General features: G+C 41.5%; 1 protein-coding gene across 1 annotated transcript in view; it reads right to left on the bottom strand.

Annotated features, from left to right (window-relative positions):
* LOC125110806 (phosphatidylcholine translocator ABCB4) overlaps positions 1-19432 on the bottom strand; it is an 85258-nt gene extending 65826 nt beyond the window's left edge. The window contains exons 1-6 of the mRNA XM_047752405.1: positions 19397-19432; positions 15651-15801; positions 6602-6659; positions 5028-5219; positions 3619-3790; positions 1844-1968 (exon numbers count right to left, since the gene is read on the bottom strand). Of these exons, the coding sequence (XP_047608361.1) occupies positions 1844-1968; positions 3619-3790; positions 5028-5219; positions 6602-6659; positions 15651-15801; positions 19397-19432 (734 nt within the window). The remainder of the gene's footprint in view (positions 1-1843; positions 1969-3618; positions 3791-5027; positions 5220-6601; positions 6660-15650; positions 15802-19396) is intronic.
* Between the last annotated feature and the right edge of the window lie 4149 nt (positions 19433-23581).

Genomic DNA, 23581 nt, shown 5'->3' with positions numbered 1-23581 from the left:
CACCCAGGCAGCCTGGTCGAGAGGTGTGGGCAGCTGACATCAGCCCAAGGTGACAAGGGGCTCTGGTGACAGTGGTGGACATGCTGTAATTACCTTCACTTGGGCAGCTTGCTTACTGCAGCTAATGGAGCGGCACTGATTACACTCACATCCTGAGGTCCAACTGAGGGTTAGTGTGGTCTGTGTGGGCTACTGTGTACAGGAAGCAGCAGCGAGAGAGAAAAAGGAAGAGGTTAGAGATCCAGGCACATGCTGTTTTGAAGAGGGCTTAAGGAATAGAAAAAAAGAAGGAATGAAAAAGAGAGGATATGGGAATTTTTTTGCTTTTTTTTTGGCCTGCACCCACAGCATGAAGAAGTTCTAGGACCAGGGATTGAACCCGAGCCACAGTGACCCAAGCCATTGCAGTGACAATGCTGGATCCTTAACTGCTAGATCACCAGGGAACTCCCAGGGAACATCTGCTTTTAAGGCTGGAGAATTTCCAGAGAATTTCTCTCTCAAAGAGTGGTGAGTATCAGAAGTCCTTTAGAATGGCAAAGGAAAATACTTTACATGGAATCATGCTTCAGCTATAATATAAAGGGATTATTTAAAGAAAACTGGTTGGGGCAATTAAATAGATCGGAGTAGACTTTATTAGGGGGGCTTTGTTCTGGCATTTAAGTTTTTGTCTATCAAGTTCCTTTAGAGCAGGGGTACCTAACCTGGAATCCATGGCAAAGGAACTTGAAGGGAGAAAAATTTACATATTTGATTTCACTAACCTCTAACTGAAATACAGCATTTCCTTTAATTATTAATGCAGGCAACAAATCACTATAATATTAGCAGTAACTGTGACTTTGTTGCCAGTAGAATTCCAGATCATTTTCACATCATGTTCTTTTCTTTCTTTTTTTTTCTCTTTAGGACCAAACCTGCAGCATATGGAAGTTCCCAGGCTGGGGATCTAAACAGAGGTGCAGCTGCCACCCTATGCCATAGCCACAGCAACATGGGATCCCAGCCGCATATGCCGTAGCTGAGACATACGCTTCAGCTTGCAGCAATGCTGGATCCTCAACCCACTGAGCAAGTCCACGTCCTTGTGGATACTTGTCGGGTTCTTAACCTGCTGAGCCACAATGGGAACTCCTCATATCATGTTCTAATTGTTACAGATATCTTGAAATTTCTTTTACTCACAACCCTACTTCAGATTACAGTGGTTATTAGACCCATAGTTAGCTCTTAGTATTTAATAGGTTATATACAGAGATGTGTATTTTCTGCCTCATAATTTTAAAATGTTTTGATAACCGTACTTCACTATAATTGGTTTCCTTTGTAATCCTACCTATTTTGTTTTATGTATTTGGTGGGGGGGAGGGGACATGCCAAAGACCTGCAGAAGTTCTTAGGCATGGAATTGAACCCATGAGTGCCCTAGCTGTAACCAGAGCCACAGCAGTGACAAGGCAGGATCCTTAACCTTCTGAGCCATCAGGGAACTCCTGTTTTATGCATTTAAAATCATGGAGTTTTCTTGTGGCATAGCCAATTAAAGATCTGGTTGTCATTGCTGTGGTGCGGGTTCTATTCCTGGCCCAGGAACTTCCATGTGCCAAAAAGGAAGTCCTTAAGTTTCATTAGACTGCCAAAGGAGTCTATGGAACATAAAAAGGTTAGAACCCTGCTTTAGAAGCTGACATTAAACACCAGCCATTAGTAAAGAGTGCCTATATTTTGTGGATAAGGGGTTAACATTAGGTAAGGGAAAGCAGTAGACATACCACGAGAGAATACGTAACAAAATGTAAAAGCAGGTTCTTTGAACAAGTGGACAAAGAACCTTCCTGACCTTTCCAGCTCTTTGCTCTGGCCCCCAAATGCAATCACAGTTCTGATGGCTCCCAGAGCCTCTTCTGCCACAGCACCGGCTTTTGCATAGGCGGCTAGTTCTTTGTCACTAAATGCCGAGAGTATCTGGATGGAAGAGAAACATTCATCGTACACAGAAAAATGTTTAAAGACAGTCTGATCATCTCTTTCAACTTATTTTTTCTTCCCAAACTGTGTCCTTTACCAAACACTGTGGTCAGGAAGCAAACAACACTCAGTGCCTCAGATTCAATAGCTGCTTCCACTGCCTCCAAAGGCTAGATCTGACATGCTGGTGACATGCTCCGCAAAAGGAGTTGGGAAGAGGAAATCACACATAATTCTCTAGTGTTCCTGGGGACAGTATTGAGTTCTGCAACTACTACTGTTCTTTTCTCTGCTAATTGCAAAATAAGCTAAAATAAAACCTTACTGCTTGGAAAGGATTCACTGTCCATTCTTTTATTATGTCCCGATTTTTAATTATTATAAAAACCATACTTCCAGACCTATTCCAGGACATTCTCCCAAATAATAAGATGATTAAACAAAATGTTGCAGGAGAAAGTATAAAGGAAGAATCAAAACAAAAGAGCTGCTGGTAGTTTACTAAATAAATCATCAAGCCCAGAATGAGCAAAAATTGCCAGTAAAATTTCTCAGCTCCTGAGTGGTGTCTGAAATAGAGCCAGTTATGTGGATTTTATTGCAAAGCAAAAATTGGCAAAGTTGGAGTTCCCATTGTGGCTCAGCAGAAACCTGACTAGCATCCATGAGGACGCAGGTTTGATCCCTGGCCTTCCTCATTGGGTTAAGGATCTGGCATTGCCATGAGCTGTGGTGTAGGTGGCAGACAGCTCAGATCCTGTGAGCTGCACAAGCACAAGTACCAGAATCCTGCATATTGAATATCTGGCGTAGCCCAGCAGCTACAGCTCTGATTTGATCCCCAGCCTGGGAACCTCCATATGCCGTGGGTATGTACATAAAAAGACAAGGGACAAAAAAAAAAAAAAAAAAAAAAAAGGCAAAGTGCCATTTAACTATCATAGATAATTAAAAATAAAGAGAACAAATAAAAATGTTATTTAAATGTTTTATATTCAGGCAATAGTTCAGAGAAATTTTATGTTAAAATTGTTTCCTTAAATGAGGACATAACCATATATATAATTTAAGTATGCCAGAAGATTTACCTAATAACAGTAATAACTGTGAAAAACCTGTGATTGAGCTAATAACTGTGACATTTTTGAATCACTTTAAAAATAAATGTCCTGAGTCACTTTGCTGTACAGCAGAAATTCACAGAACATTGTAAATCAACTGTAATAAAAATTTAAAAAAAAGATGTCCTTCTTAGAGCACCGTATTGACAACATGCTTCTGGATGTGGTTTCAAACGAAATTTAACACAGATCTGCACAAGCACAAGTACCAGAATCCTGCATATTGAAAATAACTCCGGAGTTGCCGTCGTGGCTCAGTGCTGACAAACCTAACTAGGATCCACGAGGACGAGGGTTCGATCCCTGGCCCTGCTCAGTGGGTTAAGGATCCAGTATTGCCGTAAGCAGTAGTGTGGCTTGGATCCCGCGTTGCTGTGACTGTGGCATAGGCTGGCAGCTGTAGCTCTGATTCGACCCCTGGGAACTTCCATATGCTGGGGGTGTGGCCCTAAAAGCCAAAAATTTGAAAAACAAAAACTCTATCCGTCTGGGTTAACACAACTGGAAATGCCCACGTTCCACATACCTTTGCCCAAACAGCTGCAGAGAGTCCCAGGATAGGGCTGATGGCCATTATCACAAGAGTGAGCTTCCATCCTCTGATAAACCCCACTATGAATCCTGCAAAAAACGTGGCTACTGCTTGAAAGAACATTCCAACCTTGTCACCAATTCCTTCACTGATTTTGGAGATGTCACTAAAAAAGATCACACCTAAGTGGTTACAGGCAGGAGATCTTCAGTGAGAAAGATGAAGCAGACATCTAACAAGCACAGAGACAGGCAAAACACTTTCAGCCTCCTGCAAGCCTCTTTCACAGTCATAGCCTCTCCAATGATATTCTTCCCCACCTAAATATTGTACAAAGGAAGAAATTCAGGATTAGTTCATGCTTCTAAGTTGATACCATGTAAGTTGATAGCATTCAATCAGTTAATCCTACAGAGAAGCATTAGCATGCTGAACATACAACTCAATCTGTTTAAAAGCAGGAGCTCTGAAGGGTGTGGCAACAGTAATGAGGAGCCTGGCTCCTTGGTTCTAACCCTGGTGCTATTCTCAACCCTCTACTCTCAGTACAGCAGCTGGTGTGAACCATTTAAAAATGGAAGTCTGAACATGTTACTGCTCAGATCAAAAGCATCCACAGCTGCCCATTTCTCTCAGGATGAAAGCTGAGGTCCTCACGGAGGCCAGCCAGGCACTAAATGCCCTAGACTTCCCTCCTCTTCGCCCTCATTTGCACACCACACTCTTGCCAGCACCTCCTGTCAGAAAAAGCTTATCATCTGTCTCCCTCTGCTGGAAGGTAAGCAGCAAGAGGTTGGAGATGTGTCTGGTTCACTGGTATATCACAAACATCTGGAATAGTGTTGGGCACTGAAAAGTCCCTCAACTATCTGTTGAATAAGTGAAGGGTCAACAGGTACTAAGATAAGTCTCTTTGAGAATTCATTCAACCACTGATTCACTCACTCAGCCGTCTTGAGACTGTAAAAGCGGTTGGGCCTGTGCTGAGGTTCCTGAGAGATAAACAACTAAAGGATGTGACCTCAGTCTTCATACACTTCCTATATAACTGAGGAAAAAGAGCGAACGGGTAAGGAAAAGGCACTGTGCCACAGGCTTTAAATGCTAGAGATGGCCATCAGATGATCTGTTCCCAACACACACCAAATGCTTAACCTCATAAATTATTTTTTCATTGAAAATTTTCCCTTGACAAATTTTCACACAATTAGCAGTTAATTCCCCCCCCCCTTTTATGCTACACCCATGACATGTGGAAGTTCCCAGGTGAGGGACTGAACCTATGCCACAGCAGTGACCCAAGCCACTGCAATGACAATGCCAGGTCCTTAACCCGCTGCACCACAAGGGAACTCCTAGAAATTAATTTCTTCATGAAAGTGTGATGTTAAAAATCTACTTACTCTGTGAGCCGTGTATTGAGTTCAGTGGTGTCACTGACATCAAACCAGCCTATTTCCTGCCGTAGAATAGCGTGAAAAAACTCTTGCCTAATTTTCTTAATCTGTCGGCCAGCTGCCAAAGTCCAAAATGAAACTTGTATATAGGCAGCAACAAGAACTCCAGCACCTAATCCTGAATAATAATATGCATATCTGGAAAATAATTAGAAAGTTTCTTTTACATATGGTCTTTATCTCTTTTGGGAGAAATATTCAGAATTGGGAATTAATAAGTTTACTGATACATCACAAAGACTGTTTGGAACATTATAATAAATACACATTAATTTTTTTCTTTTATATTTGATTATAAGAGGACAATGACAAATATATCCACTTGAATTATCAGCCAAAGGTAAAAGAAACTTTTGTGGTTAACTGCAAAAATATAATGGTGTTAATGAATCATCTTTAAACTGATATGACAATTTGTAGAAACAAATATTAACTTTTTCATAGTTAATATTCTAGGCTTGTATACCAGTTCACCACTATTTACACATCGCAAACATAAGAATAAACAGATTGAGCACGCAAAATGGGTCTTAATGTAAGTTTCCCCTGTCTTGTTTACACAAAGAGCAAGAAAACCTCTTCCTAACTGGCAGAATTTGAAAGCTTTTTTTAAAATATAAAATATCATGACTTCAAACCAATTTGGAGCGAAGTGTTAACTAAAGCAGAGGAAAGTTAGTATCTTTAAAAATAATAAGTTCAGTTTCAATACTTTCAAATTTATGTTATATAACTTTACAAACTATTCCAGATAGAAGCCTTTCAGGTCTGCTAGAGTAAACAGATACTACTCATTTAAATCAGCAACATTAACTGATATGCAAACATACAAACATTATGTGACAGGTTTTGGGGTTTCTTTCTTTCTTCTTCTTTTTTTTTAAGGTCCACACCTGCAGCATATGGAAGTTCCCAGGCTAGGGGTCGAATTGGTGCTGCATCTGCTGGCCACAGCCACAGCCACAGCAATGCCAAATCCAAGACGCATCTGCAAACTACATCACAGCTTGTGGCAATGCTGGATCCTTAACCCACTGATCGAGGCCAGGGGTCGAACCCACATCCTCAGGGATACTGGTCAGGTTCATGACCACTGAACCACAAGGGGAACTCTGGGATTTCTATTAAGAAGGCTGAAGGAGGGGGAAAATGCAATAAACAACACTACTGAGTCAAAGGACAAAACTGGAGCACGGATGGTAGATTAGATTAGAGTATTGCATCAATGTGAAATTTACTGAATTGATAACTGTACTGTGGTTATAAAGAGAATATCCTGTTCTTAGGAAACATGTTGAAGTATTTATGAGTAAAGGGCCATGCTCTGTGCAACATACTTTGGATGGCAGGGGAGGGGGTATAAATGATAACAGATTAAAGAGTATAACAAGAGGTAAAGCATATACAGGGACTCTTTGCATGTTCTTCTAACTCTATAAGTTTGAAATTATTTTTAAGTAAAATGTTTTTTAAAAAACAGACCATAAATAAGTACATATACATATATATTAGCCAATTACCTAGTCATTTCTTCTTCCAGAATTCTGCCTGGATTTAGCATTGACAATGACAAATTCACTAAATAAAAAATGAAACAGAATAAAAATAAGACATTTTTGAAAGGCAATGTCAGGTTTTAAATCTATTTTCTCTTTCCTTTTCACTCAAGTCCCTCTTTTCACTTTACTCGTGTAAAGGGCCCGAGGGTTTCGGTTTGGACTCTAGGGTCCAGATGGGGAAGTTAAGCCCTCACAGGTTCTGCCCCCATCCTATCAGCCTTGGGCCTTTAGCAAAGCAGCTTCCTAAGGCAGCAGAGAGGAGCTGATGAAGGGCACATAGGAGGCAGAGAAGGGAAAAAGAAATGGTCCCCACAGAAGACACAGGTTATAGGGGGCCCATGTTTTTCTCAAAGCACTGTACAGACACTTGCTTCTACATATGTGTTTTCCCTTAGATGCTCCCTCAAGACATAAGTGATAAAAAGGCAGAATTACTTTCATTGCAAAGGAAGAAAAGCTAGAGACAAGAAAGATAACTGAGTTGCTCCAAGACAAGTCCCTAGATCACTGGTGATCAGTCAGCATCCAGCATTCTCTGCTTTGTACCAGTAATCCTGTATTATGGTGTTTTTAAAGCAATATCACTTGGAAGGAAATATATTGCCTTATAATTTGAACTAATTTGATAAAAATGTCAATGATCCTTTCTAGGTTTCCGTGTTTTGATAGTAGCTAGCATTTACTGAGCAATTATTACATGCCAGGCAGTCATTGTTCAGAACACTTTACATGCCTTAATTTCTTTTATTTTTCATAACTCTGTCAGGCAGGACTATTTATAACTCCTCATTTTACTGATAAGGAAATTGAGACCCAGGGAGAAAAAATAACTCACCCAAAGTCATGCAGCTAGCAAGGAGGTTGAAAGTCTTAACACTATACTATGCAGCTCCTGACACTATACTGTACAGACTGATTCCTGTGGTAATGACTCATTGTCGCTTTTTTTTTTTTTTTTCTTTTTCGGCCACCCTGCAGTAGATGGAGTTCCTGGGCCAGGGATCAGATCCAAGCTGCAGTTTCCACCTATGCCACAGCTAGCTGGATACTTTAACCCACTGTCCTGGAGCAGGGATCAAATCTGCATCCTGGTGCTGCAGAGATGTTGCCCATACCAGGGAGCCAGAGTGGGAACTTCTATTCTCACTTTTTTTAAAACACAAAGTGAAAAAATGAAAAGGAAGCGTCCCAGATCCTGCATTCACAAAACAACAGGATAAAATATCACCACAGTATTGCTGAGAAAACATACCAGGGAAGACATTTCACATTTCCCATGATGCTAGGAGAGAAACTAGGCCACGTTCCTTTATCACTTGTAAATAGCCCTGAGGTCACATTTTCTGGGTGCTGTGTATCATTCTTACCTTCTTTCAAAGGGAGATAAGGTAGAAATTTATTTTAAACATAAACTACTGTGAGGATCAATTACCCAGCATGTGGCCCTGATGGAGGCATAATTTTCCCCTGAAGATTGTTCCCCCTACAGATGTTCATAGTGAAGTGTTTCTGCTCATTAACCTAGCTCCTTATATTAGACACTAGATCCTTGAGGAATCAGCCACTATTTTACCTCTATGCATATCCATTCAGTTCTGCAAGCTCCTTTCCTTCCTGAGTTCATAAATATGGGATTTTTTTTTTTTTTTGTCTATTTTTGTCCTTTTAGGGCTGCACCCAAGGCATATGGAAGTTCCCAGGCTAGGGGTCTAATCGGAGCTGAAGCTGCTGGCCTACACCACAGCCACAGCAACGCCAGATCCGAGCTGCAACCTACACCACAGCTCACGGAAACGCCAGATCCTTAACCCATTGAGTGAGGCCAGAGATCGAATGCGCAACCTTATGGCTCCTAGTTGGATTCATTTCTGCTGCACCACGACGGGAACTCCAGTATGGCATTTTTGATATGCCATATTGGAACTTTTTGGCAGACAAGCTATCCTAAAGCTGTGTTGTTTATAATCATCAATGTTAGAAACCATGGGAAACCTGCAGATATATGTATATAGGGCTTCCCCCCCCCCCCGAAGTTAGAAATCAGATGAAATCTAAAGTGAGTTTTACTCTCCTCCAATACTCATCTCTCCTCAATGACAATATTATAACTGAGATTGTCCCTCCCTCCTAGGAAATAAGAATCTGTAAACATTCCAAATTTGCCTTGCTCTTTTCTCAGAGTCCTAGACAAGAATGGCAATCTAATTCCGCATTAGTAACTCTAGGAACCCCAAAGGCCCCAGGATACCAAGAACTTCCGCTGCCCAAGGACAAAGATGAAACAAATGTGTGTTGTATATGTTCCCAAGAGAGTCATGGGACTACATCTGGAATTCTAGATCTGGAACTCTCACGGAATTAGACCTGGAAAGGGGCTCAACCTGGTCTTCTTAGATGCGAGGTATTATGCTTCTGTCTCATAAACAACCTCCAGGGGGTTAATCTGGTTGAGTAGTTCTTAATGCTGTCTGTCAATGAGAATCACATGGGGAACATGAAAAAATACAGATGTCCAGGCTCTGACCAAGACCAGTTAAATCAAAACCTTTGGTTGAGTCTAGAGTATATATCCAAAAAGTGCCCCCAAGTATTTTTAATGGGTCAGAGTGGAGAACTCCTATTTTGCCTGAATGCCCCCATCACAGAGAACTGGGGATTTCTCGAAGCTGCTTATTCACGTTAGAGAGCTCACATATAATTCATCCATTTACAGATAAGGGAACAGAATCTAAGGGTGGTTGTTTCAGAAAACTGGACAGCTGCCTGCAAATCAATGAAACTAGAACACACCCTCACACCATGCACAAAAATAAACTCAAAATGACTTCAAGACTTAAACATAAGACAAGACACCATAAAACTCCTAAAAGAGGGTGTGCCCGTAGTGGCTCAGTGGTTAATGAATCTGACTAGGAACGATGAGGTTGCGGGTTTGATCCCTGGCCTTGCTCAGTGGGTTAAGGATCCGGCGTTGCCATGAGCTGTGGTGTAGGTTGCAGACTCGGCTTGGATCCCATGTTGCTGTGGCTCTGGCAAGGGCCAGTAGCAGCAGCTCCGATTAGACCCCTAGCCTGGGAACCTCCATATGCCTTGGGTGCAGCCCTAGAAAAGGCAAAAAGACGATAAATAAATAAATAAATAAATAAATAAATCCTAAAAGAGAACAGAGGCAAAACATTCTCTGACATCAACTGTACAAATGTTTTCTTAGGTCAGTATCCCAAGGAAATAGAAATAAAACCAAAAATAAACCAATGGGAACCAATCAATCTTTAAAGCTTTTGCATAGCAAAGGAAACCATTAAAAACAAAAAACAAAAAACAAAAAGACAAGCTATGGAATGGGAGAAAACAGCTCCAAATGATGCAACTGACAAGGGCTTAATCTCTAAAATATACAAACAACTCATACAACTCAACAGCAAAAATAAAATAAAATAATAAAAAAAATTGAAAAATGGGCAGAAGACCTAAATAGACATTTCTCCAAAGAAGACATGAGGATGGCCAGCAGGCATATGAAAAAATGCTCAACAGCACTAATTATTAGAGAAATGCAAATCAAAACTACAATGAGGTACCACCTCACACTGGTCAGAAGGGCCATCATTAGTAAGACTCAAATGACGAATGCTGGAGAAGGTGTGTGAGGAAAAGGGAACCCTCCTGCACTGTTGGTGGGAATGTAAAGTGGTACAACCACTATGGAAAACAGTATGAAGGCTCCTCAGATAACTAAGTATAGAACTACAATATGATCCAGCAATCCTACTCCTGAGCATCTAGCCAGACAAAACTTTCATTCAAAAAGATACATGTACCCATATGTTCACTGCAGCATTATTCACAATAGCCAAGACATGGAAACAATCTAAATGTCCAACAGCAGATGAAAAGATTAAGAAGATGTACATATACACAATGGAATACCACTCAGCCATAAAAAAGAACAAAATAATCCATTTGCAGCAACATGGATTGAACTAGAGATTCTAAGACTAGGTGAAGTCAGAAAGAGAAAGACAGATACCATATGATATGACTTACATGTGGAATCTAAAACATGGCACAGATGAAACTAGAGCAGAGCAGAAACAATCTCACGGACATGAAGAGCAGACTTGTGGTTGCCTAGGGGAAGAGGAAGGGAGTGGGATGGACTGGGAGTTCGGGGTTAATAAATGCAAAGTATTACATTTAGAATGGATAGACAATGAGGTCCTGCTGCTATATAGTACAGGGAACTACGTCCAATCAGTTGTGATAGAACATAATGGAAGATAATGTGAGAAGAGTGGGTATATATATATATATATAACTCAGCCACTTTGCTGTACAGCAGAGATTTGACAGAACATTGTAAATCAACTATAATTTTTTTTTTTAAAAAAGAGTGGTTGTTTCATTTCCAAGTTCTTACAGCTAGTTTACCCCAATATTTATGTTCCAGACACTTGACATATAGCATCTCATCTAATTCTATCAGTAAGCCTATGATTACCTTTCGAAGGTGAGAACAGTAAGGATTACAGAGTTTAATTTGCCCAAAGTCTTAAGCTGGTGAGTGAAGGGCCCAAATTATAAATGTATACCTTAAGCATTACATGGGAGACATTATATAAGGAGTCCTGACTGCCACTTTGAGTCTCAGAGTAAATCAATGTCTGCTTTCCTTGATTCTGCCCAGGACTTCTTTCATTATATTGACAACCCAAATGTCCATTGACAGATGATTAGATTCGGAAGATGTGGTATATATACACAATGGAATACTACTCAGCCATAAAAAAGAATGACATAATGCCATTTGCAGCAACATGGATGGAACTAGAGAATCTCATACTGAGTGAAACGGGCCAGAAAGACAAAGACAAATACCATATGATATCACTTATAACTGGAATCTAATATCCAGCACAAATGACCATCTCCTCAGAAAAGAAAATCATGGACTTGGAGAAAAGACTTGTGGCTGCCTGATGGGAGGGGGAGGGAGTGGGAGGGATGGGGAGCTTGGACTTATCAGACACAACTTAGAATAGATATACAAGGAGATCCTGCTAAATAGCATTGAGAACTTTGTCTAGATACTCATGTTGCAACAGAAGAAAGGGTGGGGGGAAAAATGTAATTGTAATGTATACATGTGAGGATAACCTGACCCCCTTGCTGTACAGTGGGAAAATAAAAAAATGAAAATAAATAAAAAATAAAAACTGTTGATCAAGCAAATAAAAAAGAAAAACTCAGCATAAAGACAAAGTTGGTGCTTGTATAGGCAGCTTTGGGAGAATGAGTCATTAATGAAGGTAACTGGGGCTCAAAATTGCCTTTTCCTCTTATCTACAAAAGGGAAGCAAAGACATGCAAGTTGTATCAATTTCTCCACAGAATCTCCTGCATTATTACAGTCCCAAAGACTTGGAATAAAACATCAAGTTCCTAATGCCCCACAGAAAAAATTGTTTCCTATGACTCTGTTCTCAAGGTTTGGGAGGCAGAATGTTTTATGCATAGTTTCTGCACAATTGAGTCATTGTGAGGGAGCAACCTTGTCATGGAGGCTTTATTCTCTTGACAAGGATGGGCTCTGTTCACAATAAGTCATTGTCGGACCCTCTTGTAATTTAAACCTTTTTTCCTTCTAGCATTCCCTTCTCTTTTGGCTTCCGTTTAGTCTAGCTGTCCAGGACTCAACCATTTGAAAGAATAGACTCTAAACAAACATCATCTCTATGAGATGAGCTAGAAAGCTCAGCTAAGCATAGCTAAGTATACTCTTTTCTCAACCCCCGAGATTTTTGCTAAACTCAAAAAATTTAAATGTATCAGTGAGCTCTCTGGATTTAGAGTGTAACATATAACAGTTTCTTTTCTTTTCCTTTTTTGCTTTTTACGGCTGCACCCATGGCATGTGGAGGTTTGCAGGCTAGAGGTTGAGTCGGAGCTGTAGCTGCCAGCTTATGCCACAGCCACAGCAACATGGGATCCAAGCCACATCTGTAACTTATACTGCAGCTCACATCAATGATGGATCCTTAACTCACTGAGAGAAGCCAGGTATCAAACTCATATCCTCATGGATACTAGTTGGATTCGTTAGCACTGAGCCACAACAGAAACTCTGAGATACAACAGTTTCATTTTCCCCAAAGAGGCATGAGAATATTATTTTTACAAATTTATCAAAGAGGGGACATTGGAATTAATAACGTTTAAGGGACTTCTCATTTCAAATCCTCCAGGACAGCAATATGCCTAATGACAAACATGACTGTAGAAGACCAAGAATCATTTAACGTGGAGGCCACTGAGACTAATGCTAGTAACTCTGTTGAGTTTATCACTCCAACAACCATAGGTCTGTAAGTAACTTGCACACACCATTCCCCAGAGAGACTTTGAATTTGGCCCTGGGTACAGTACAGGGCACCTGCATGCCATTCCAACTTCAAAGTAATTTGGTTGCATAATTAGAAACAGATAAAAAACAAGCAAGCTACTCCAAATAAGAAAGTTGTGGAATTACTTCAAAGTTAGCAAAAACAAAAACAGCACTAATGAAACTGCACCAAATGCTAATTCCTGGTGATAAGTACATTGCATCAAATTTTAAAAAATTAACTGTGATAAAATACATATAACCATCCTAACCTTTTTAAGTGTACAGTTAAATAGTGTTAAATATATGCACATTACTGTACAATCAATCTCCAAAACTTTTTCATCTTCCCCAACTGAAACTATGTCCATTAAACAACTCTCTATTTCTTTCTGCACCTACCCCTGGCTACCACCATTCTACTTTTTGTTTCTATGAATTTGACCACTCTAAACACCTTATAGAAGTGGAACAATACATTATTTGTCTTTTTGTAACTGTCTTATTTCACTTAGAATCATGTCCTCAAGGTTTATCCATTTTGTAGCATATGTCAGAATTTCCTTCCTTCCTTTTTTTTTTTTTTTTTGGCTTTTTTGGCTTTCGAAGGCTGCACCCACGCCACATGGAGGTCCCCAGGCTAGGGTCTAATCAGAGCTATACCCGCTGGCTCACGCCAGAGCCACAGCAATGCGGGATCCGAGCCACGTCTGCGATCTACACCCCAGCTCATGGCAACACTGGATCCTTAACCCACTGAGCAAGGCCAGGGATCAAACCCTCAACCTCATGGTTACTAGTTCGGTTCGTTAACCACTGAGCCACGATGGGAACTCCCAGAATTTCCTTCCTTTTTAAGGCTGAATAATACTCCATTGTATGTATATAATATATTTTGTTTATCCATTCATCCATTAATCAGATCCTTCAAAAATCCTGAGTTGAAACCAATTTTTATTGATGTTTTTGAATACAGACATCATCCTGCTATGTGTGTGTCTGTGTGTGTGTCTCCATGTGTGTGTGTACCTTGTATATCTATAGATCTTATGAGCAATAAAAGGAAAATAAATAGGAAACACCTTATTTCCTTAATGACTTTTTAAGCTATTCTATAATGCTTCAACTGCACCTTTATGGTCCTTGTGTTAAAGTTTTGTCCACTGGTCAAATGCATGTAATCCATTAAAATTTTTCCCAAACATATTTTTTAAAAGATAAAGCACAGTTGTTTATATTGGCAGTATAATGTATATAGTCATGAGCAAGGACTGGGTGGCAGAAAGACTGGGGTTTGAATTCTGCCCCAACTCTCACCAGCTGTATAACTTTGGACAAGTTATTTATCCTCTCCAAGCCTCAGTGTCTTCAGGTGTCACATGAAGAATAGTATTACCTACTATGTAGGATTGTTGTTGTGAGGCTTAAGTGAAATAAGACTTAGCCCATAACACACACAATGAAAGATTGCTATTATTGTCCTTATTTTTTTATTATAAAGAGGTTCTTCTCAGAGACAACAGTACTAGAGAATAAACTGTTTTTGTAGGAGCTTGCATTAAATATTCAAAGGATGCCTTTACTAGAGTTCTTAAAGGCATTCATATTATCAATATTTATATAAAGCAATCCTATTGTATAAACTAAGCAATGCTGTTCTCCTTCGTAATCACAATTAAATCCTACAATGCTAAGCAAATACGTAGTTCTCCATCTTGAACACTGAAAACTCTTACTGAGTGTTATCTAAATGACAGTGTCCACTTTTTCTCAGTATCTTTATTACAAAAGCTGCCTTTCCTTTAACAATTTTTTCTATTTCCCCATCTGTGTACCCATAAAGCTTCACTTGGTCTTCCAGCCTAGTGCTCATGGGTCTCTTGGGAGGAACTGAGCCATCATGCTGGGTAGAAAGCACGGAAGCACGGATATCTTTGTTCCCATGTTAAATGTGGCTGGTATGAAAATAACTTTGTCCATTGGAACCTCATTCCAATGTCGCTGACACACGGCCCCTTGCATAGATGACATAAATTTATGGGAGTCCTTTGGCCGTTGCGTAATTATAGTACTTTGGGTGAGTTTCAAAGTGCATTCTTCTCTTATTGATTCCATTCACTCTTTAGTAAAAGTGTTTTATCAATTTCCAGTCAACAATGTTGATCCAAATATTAGAGACAGAAAGTGGGTAGAATTTTAGCAAAGAGGGTAGGGAAAAGAAAAAAAGGAAACCATAAACAGACCTATAAGTTGAGCACAGCTATGGAGCACTGCCATGCTAATGTATTTTGCTGCTCATCAATAATCACAGATGTGATGGACACTGTGTAGACATACTCTGCCATGGCTCCACCACTCTCAAGTAGACTGACTGTCTTAGTTTATTTTAATGCAAAGCTTCCTGGATATTTCCTTATTCTATACTTAAAGTTGAATAGCATACGCTTACTTGTTGAGATTTAATGAGTATTTGAGGAATTTTCTGAGAATTTTACAACCCCTTCTATAATATCTGGAGTCACTCAAATGTCCAAACAATTAAGCAAGTAGATAATGAATACAAAAATCAATTTCTAATTTTTCACCCAAAGAAGTACCATATATATATTTAGGTAGAGAAATGCTTACCTGGAAAGGAGAAGTTTCCTCCAATATTAATAAATCTGTCAGTCATTTCTCCAAATACTATCATCATGAGGGGGAGGCCTGCTCCATGAGCTATGGCCATGATAGTGCCCAAGGACATAAATAATTTATCCTGCCAATCAGAGTATCGAAACTAAAAAAAAAAAAAAGAAAAGAAAAGAAAGAGAAGAATACTTAGCTTGTGTAAGAGAATTTCTCTTCTTTTGCAATGATATGTTCTTTAGATTTTTATTTAATTAAGATCAGTATTTCTGTAATGGTTGCAAATAAATGTATTAGGGAAGAAAGAATTTCAATCTACATCACTGACAGATTGCAGTTCCCGTCATGGCTCAGTAGAAAAGAACCTGACTAGCATCCATGAGGATACAGGTTCGATCCCTTGTCTCACTCAGTGGGTTAAGGATCTGGCCTTGCCGTGAGCTGTAGTGTAGGTCACAGACGTGGCTAGGATCCTGTGTTGCTGTGGCTGTGGCATAGGCCACAGCTACAGCTCCAATTAGACCCCTAGCTTGAGAACCTCCATATGCTGTGGATGCTGCCCTAAAAAGACAAAAAAATAAAATAAAATAAATCACTGACAGATTAATTTCATGATTCTCTTTATTTTGTATTCAGTGAGGAAACTAATCTAACTCCATTTCATTAGTATCTTATTTGGTTAAATGACTTGATATAATCAGATGGCATGAAGGTTTGGTTCCATTAAGAAATACTGTGGGGAGTTCCCACTGTGGCTCAGCGGTTATGAACCCAACTAGTATCCATGATGATGCAGGTTGGTTCCCTAGCTTCACTCAGTGAATTAAGGACCTGGCGTTGCTGTGAGTTGCGATATAGGTCAAAGACTCAGCTCCGATCCACTTGCGTTGCTGTGGCTGTGGCCGGCATCTGCAGCTCTGATTCAACCCCTAGCCTGGGAACTTCCATAGGCCACATGTGCAGCCCTAAAAAAAAAAAGAAAGAAAGAAATACTGTCTGATCTTCCGGAGCTCCTTGAGGGAGTAAATTAAGAACAGCTAGGGGTAGATGTCATTTACATACACACACCAATAAAGCCCTTTAAAAAGACATTCCAAATATTTCAGAGAGAGAATTATAAATGAGTTTATAAACTCAGATTCTCTAAGTTTTGAGGATGAGTTTCCTTCAAGAGGCTTAAGTTAGCTTTTAGAAGGCAGCTCGATAGTGAAGGGCCACAAACATTAAGGATTGCCTGACTGTGTGCTTTAGGGAAGTCTTGCTCATGGAGATGATTCTTTTTGCTGAATCTTGAAGGATAAGGGAGAATTAGCTGAATGAGAATTGGGGAGAGCAGAGGAAGTAGGGTGTATTCAGACTTAGAACAGCAGGGTGACTAGAAACTGCATGGAGGGCTCAGGTGACTTCACACAGTGGAATCCCTGAGTGCACAGTACAAAGCATGGGAGATGATGCTAGAGAGAGGCCTGAAAGGCCTGGTGGGCCACTCCAACTACCTTGGACTTAGTCCTATCTACAGAGGGGAGGGGTGATACTAGTTATTCCAGTGATGTGAACAATACCCAAGAACTAATCAGCTGATCAGTGTTATTAAAAAAAAAAAAAAAAAGCAAAACTTTGTCCCTAATCAATTTTTAGTTCTCTCCAATTTCTCACTTTTCCTCCCCATTTCTGATTGACCCAACTCTGGGGCTCTCTCATTGTTCTTTCCTCCTCTGCCTTCCAAACTACCTCTTAGTTTTCCATTTCTGTACCTTCCCCTCTCTCCATTGCATCTTCCCCCTCTTTTTAACCTTTCCCTCTGCCTATTTCCCCCACCCGCTTTGAGGGATAAGGATCAGTCATCAAGAGAATGGTTGATGAGTCAGACTTGGCAGAGTGGTGTCCTTGAGAGTTGAGGCAGGGTCAGATGGGGTCAATCTACACTCGCAGTTGAAAACACAAGGTGGAAAGTGGTGTGTGTGTGTGGTGTGTGTGTGTGTGTGTGTGTGGTGCGTGTGTGCGTGCACGCAAGCTGTGCCCAAAGAGTTCCAGGAGTTCAGTCAGGGGAGGCCAAATTGCATCATTAAACACATGCAGCAGGCAAGAGAGCTGAAAGAGTCAAAGGGTCAGAAGCCAGGTAGAGCTTGGACTGGAACCAAGGGAGCAGGTAAAGTCAAGAGCAAATGGAAGAAAAAAAAATTGGAGTTCCTATCATGGCTCAGCAGAAATGAATCTGACTAGTATCCAAGAGGATGTAGGTTCCATCACTGGCCTCGCACAGTGGGTTAAGGATTCAGTGTTGTTGTGAGGTGTGGTGTAGGTTGCAGATACAGCTTGGATCCTTCGTTGCTGAGGCTGTGGCGTAGGCCGGCAGCAACAGTTCCAATTCGACCGCTAGCCTGGGAACCTCCATATGCAGTGGGTGCGGCCCTAAAAAGCAAAAAGCAAAAAAAAAAAAAAAAAATTTAAAAGTAAAATAAAATACAGTTTTATCCTGAACTTCTGTCAGAATAACAGCAAAAATTCTGTTTAAAAGACTACGTTTAAATTTCAGGTTAAACTTTTAGATTCAAATGAAGTTTTTCCTATGTATCTACTCTGTGACATTTTGTTTTCTATAGGAGGCAGATTTAAAACCTCTGTATTAAGACCAGATTTCGTTGCACAATTTATTCTCTAAAGCACTAAACTGAAAAAATATTACTCTTACAGAGACTTTTAAGCAAAAGCATCACAAGTATTAAGGAGAAGAGATGAACGGGGGCTCTGTGGTGACATGAGACAGGTGCAGTGATGCCCCAGAGTGTGGATGTTTTGGTGTCCTCTCATCCGCATAATTAATAAGTTAGAGATTTCAGCTGACATGTCACTTAAGACCAACCTTTTTGTTATCAAATAATACCTGTTATAGTTTGAAACACATCATATTCACCAAAAGTGGGCACTTTCTTGGGTCACTTCTCTCAGACACATTACGGATGAAAAACAGATTTGACTTCTTTCAAAAATATGTTAGGTTGCCTTGGACCAGCAGAAAATCACTGAGAATTGTCCTAAATACACCTGAATGCTTAATACGAACTCCATATTTAGTCAATTTTCCTGGAAACCAAATGTGAGCATAGATTTCTTAATCATTTAAAAACTGCTGGGCTGGTTGTGGCTCAGTGGGTTAAGAACTAGACATAGTGCCTGTGAGGATGCAGGGTTGATCCCTGGCTTCGCTCAATGGGCTAAAGATCTGGCATTACCACAAGCTGCAGCACAGGTCACAATGCGGCTTGGATCCAGTGTTGACGTGGCTATGGCTGCAGCTCCAATTCAATCTCTAGCCCAGGAACTTCCATATGCTGCAGGTGTGGCCATAAAAAGAAAAAAAAATTTCTGTAGTTAACAATCACTTTCTTTATATGCAAGCTTATTTAAAGCTACATTGGGGGGGGGGTTGTGCGAAACGAAGGCAGAGATGCATTTTGCTGAAATTGGTTGATTTATATGGTGCTATGAACACAAGTCCTATTTTAAATTTCCCTGCACACCAGTTAGCACTGCTCTCATGGCCAGACTATCCCTACTTCTTTTACCATTCATCTTGAGAATGTGAGCCATTAACTACAATGAAGTAACCGAAGACAGCATGGGTGTAGCAGGGAAAATTTATCACTGCCTATAGACAATCTTAAAGTACTGCTATAACTACAGATCCAAGACTTTAAACTTAAATGAAGACATAAATTATTCATATTTAATACTGTGCAGCTTACCAATGCTAATGGTCCAATCAAATTTACTTTCTTCATTGCTTTATCTTGGTTGCTGTAAAAAAATATAATTAATTGAATTTAAAACTCTTACAAAATATTTCACAGTCAATTGAATGTAAAGCTGAGTAGTTATCATCTTCAACTACTATATTTTGAAATATGAAACAGTGATGTCCACAAACTGTCATAATTATCCAGTTTAACAAACATTGCCAGGCAATCACTAAGTACAAAGGTAACTGTCCAAGGTACTATTAAGGATCTCAGGATAACTGGGAAATGATCACTTGCCATGAGGAGCTCACAGAGGAAAGAATATGTTAATAATGTCTGCCAGATCAATTAATTCTTCTTTGGCTAAAGAAATACACATTGATCTAAAATTAGTAAAGGCTACCCTTCTGAAAGATTACAGGGAGTGGTGTCAGGAAATCCTGTAGGCTCTGCATTCCAAATACATCTAGCTTTCAACCATTGCTTACTACTTTAATGGCTATCCTCAAAGCCCAGGAGAACTCCTGCCTAGTTTCCCCCCCCCTTCCACTTATGGCCACTTTAGTCTATCCTCAACACAGCAGCCAGAGTAATCATCTAAAGACTCAAGTCATATCATGCTACGCCTCGGCTCAAAGACCTACAATGGCTCCCACTTTTCTCAGAGTAAGAGCCAAAATGTGTACATTGGCCTCTAGGGCCCCCCATAATTGCTAACCTCTCTTGTCTACATTGCCCCTGCCCACTCCTGCTTGCTCTGCTCCGTCCACCTGGTCTCCTCTGTTGCTATTCTGTGAACACTCCCTGGCAGGGTCTTTCTTACCTCTGCCAGGAATGGTCCCCCTCAGACACCACACAGCTCTCTCTTCTCATTTCTTTCAACTTCTTGCTCAAATACTGCCTTCTCAATAAGACCTATATTAACCACCCTACTTAAAATTGCATACGACTTCCTTTTTACACTCCTGATTTCTTTAGCCTTGACTGTTTTTCCATGGCATTCATTGCCTTCTAACACTTATTCAGCATATGTATTATTTATATTTATCTTCCATACAATAAATGAAAAGTCTACAAGGGCAGAGCAGACTATTCTTTTCACTTAAAATGCATTTATTTAGCTTAAATGTCCAGGTAAGTGATCGAGTTTTACTCATAGGACTTGATCCAAAATGATCTAGAAAATTTGCTGAAAGCAAGGGACAGACACCTACAATAAAATATGGTTCAAAAGAATGTGCCATAGGCAGCAACAGCATGATTGGAAAAAGCATTAACTAACTCCCAATTTGCCGTAGATAACTAAAGAGAGCTGCACGTCCTTTAATGTATAAGCTTTGGTCTGCTTTTTATAGCACTTTGTCTCCTTACATTTAAATTCATAATCTCACAGTCTTAGCTTACTGTTAGCTTTTTCTACTTCTCTTTCAAGAAATCCTCTTCTTTCTATCGTCTTTCCACCACAAGGCTATGAGTACCACTTCTGAGAACCATTTTGTTGTTGTTGTTGCTGCTGCTGCTTTTTAGGGCCACATCCACTGCACATGGAAATTCCCAGGCTAGGGGCTGAATCATAGCTACAGCTGCCAGCCTACACCACAGCCATAGCAACTCAGGATCCAAGCCAAGTCTGTGACCTACATCACAGTTCATGGCAACACCAGATCCTTAACCCACTGAGCGAGGCCAGGGATCAAACTAGCATCCTCATGGATCCTGGTCAGGTTCGTTAACCGCTGAGCTACGAAGGGAACTCCCACTTCTGAGAAGTTCTATGGGTTCTGTTATGCCACTGCATCTTTTGCAAGGATAACTCCCTTTGTACACCCATCAAATGTTCAACCAGAGTAATACATAGCCTGCTTCATGAAAATGCCATCTATTTATAGATTCACAGTCAATCCCAGCCTAAACAGCCAGTGGATGAAAACCACATTTTTTTCTAGTAAAAACAATACCATCCATGAGTTTTCCAAATTTACATGGCACACTCAATTTTCTATGAATGAACGCCATGGCACGTGCATGGAATATAGCGAGGTCACTGTATGAATAAGTTAAACAGATTAAAATAATGCTTCAGTTTAACCATCAGATAGACATGTTTTCCACTGGCTAATCAGGCCCCTTGTAGCCTGAGGATGTACTACAGAACCTGATAAATTTGTCCCTCTGGGTGACTACTGGATGACATGGGTCAATGAGTTCTGAGTGGCCTGGCATGAACTCAGAGACCACAACAACTTCATAAACTGAGTCTGAAGGTGAAAATGATTCACTCTTCCCACAGTGAAAGAGGTACAAAGACAATGTGCCACTGACTGGTCCCTTGTGGCCCTTGAAGTGCAGGTAACAAGGGCCTTGGGGAATCAAAGAAAGACACATATCAAGAAATGCAAAGGTTTCCCTCTTATATTTGAACAGAAACTGCTTTGGAAGCTCAGGTTATGGAAGAATGAGGCTGCTCAAGGTACCTCTCCCCACCTCACCCCTCACAACTCAGGGAGGAGAAAGAGTGAACCAAGATCTGGGAGGAGAGGTTTGGGTGTGGATAAGAAAAGAGGAAGAAGAGTAATGAGGGAAGGAAGGAATTTTTTTGCTTTACTCCTTTTTTTTTTTTTTTAAGCATAACCATCAACAGCAGATGTGTAACGCTCTTTAAGTACGAAAGATCAGACGATGTTTATAATTTGGAAAAGTTGTGATTTTCATAATGCAAAGCCTGTTATACCACGGAGATACTCATTGAATTACCCCGCACAAAGAGAAGCGGGCACTTTTAAACACAGCCTCTTCTTCCTGAGCCTGTTGCAAAACGGACCTCAGTGACATTCTTTGGGTAAGGTCTCAACCTCAAGATTCTAAAAAAACTTCAAACAAAAGCCAAAGGCATCAAAAGATCGTCTCAACTTCTTTTCTCGGCCAAATTTGGCCCTGCGAATTCGCGTGTAACTAAAAAGCAGTGGCTGCTGGTGATGTACCTGTTGTTGCCCAGTTCAAAGTCAGTCTCCGCTCCCTCGGGTCTCCGGGAATCCATCTCAGCCTGGGGAGAAACCACAGCCTCAGGTTCAAGTGCACCGGCCCCAGATCGGGTAGATCGGCCAGATTCCTCACAGCCCTTGCCCTGTGGGTGGAAGCCGGCTCGTCGGTGGCGGGGTCCCAGGACGCCAAATGGAGTCGAGCTGTCCCCGCCCGAGCCCGCAGTCCCCAGGGTCGCCCGCTCCCAGTTTGAGGACACCCGATTTCCCTCACCTGGGACCTCGAGCGTCTCTGGCCGATCCGCTGGGAGCGCCGGGGCTACGGCCACCGGGCCTGGACTTTGCTCGCTGTGGCCTCGCCCCCGCCCCCCGCGGGTCCGGCCCCAGCAACGCCTCCAGCTGCCGCCCCGGGCGAGGGACCCGGGCCTCCGGAGCCATTCCCGCCGCCCGCCCGGCTCGCTCCCCAGGCCTGGCGTAGAGAAGGGCCCAGCGCACCGCCCTCGCCACCGAGGGTCCCCCGCCGTCTGCCGCCCACCCGTAAGAGTCGCCAGTCCCCGGCCTCGGCGCCAGCTGCGGCGGATAAACCCGCTACCAGCCCCGTGAGACTCCGGGTGTTCCGAGAGCCTCGCCTAGCGGGTCATCCGAGACCCTCAAAGTGACTGTCGCACTCCCTCGGCGCCGAGTTTTCTTTTGTTAAACCCATGTGGGGCACAGTTTCTGGACTCCCACCAATCATGGGGCTGCCGAGGACCAAGAAAGGGCACTAGTCTGGCCTCCTGCTTCTGCATCCCCAGGTGTGGTCCCCGGGGACAGAACCGCCAGAGCCAGGCAAGGCCACTGGGAAACATCCCATAAAGCTCCCCGAAGAGGAAGAATGCTCTTAACACTTAAGACGCAGACATTTAGGACTGAAAGGCTCGTGGAGATCCAATTCACAACCCGCTCTTTTTTGGGCCCCGCCCGCGCCTTGCGGAAGTTCTTGGGTCAGGGATCCAACCCCCGCCACAGAAGAAACCTGCGCCACAGCAGTGACAGTGACACAACGCCAGGTCTTTAACCCGCTGAGCCACCAAGGAACTCCATGAACCCCCACCACCTTTTTTTTACAATAAGGAACTTCGGCCTGCGGGGGTTAAGTCTGACCTGAAGCTGCATCCTCGAGACCAGGATCCAGTCCCCAGAGTCCTCCTCTGGCTTCGCCTCTGATCTTGGA

This window comes from Phacochoerus africanus, chromosome 11, assembly GCF_016906955.1.
Source record: "Phacochoerus africanus isolate WHEZ1 chromosome 11, ROS_Pafr_v1, whole genome shotgun sequence".
NCBI lineage: Eukaryota > Metazoa > Chordata > Mammalia > Artiodactyla > Suidae > Phacochoerus > Phacochoerus africanus.
Note: the sequence above shows the minus strand (reverse complement) of the source record. Positions and strands in the feature narration are given on the sequence as shown.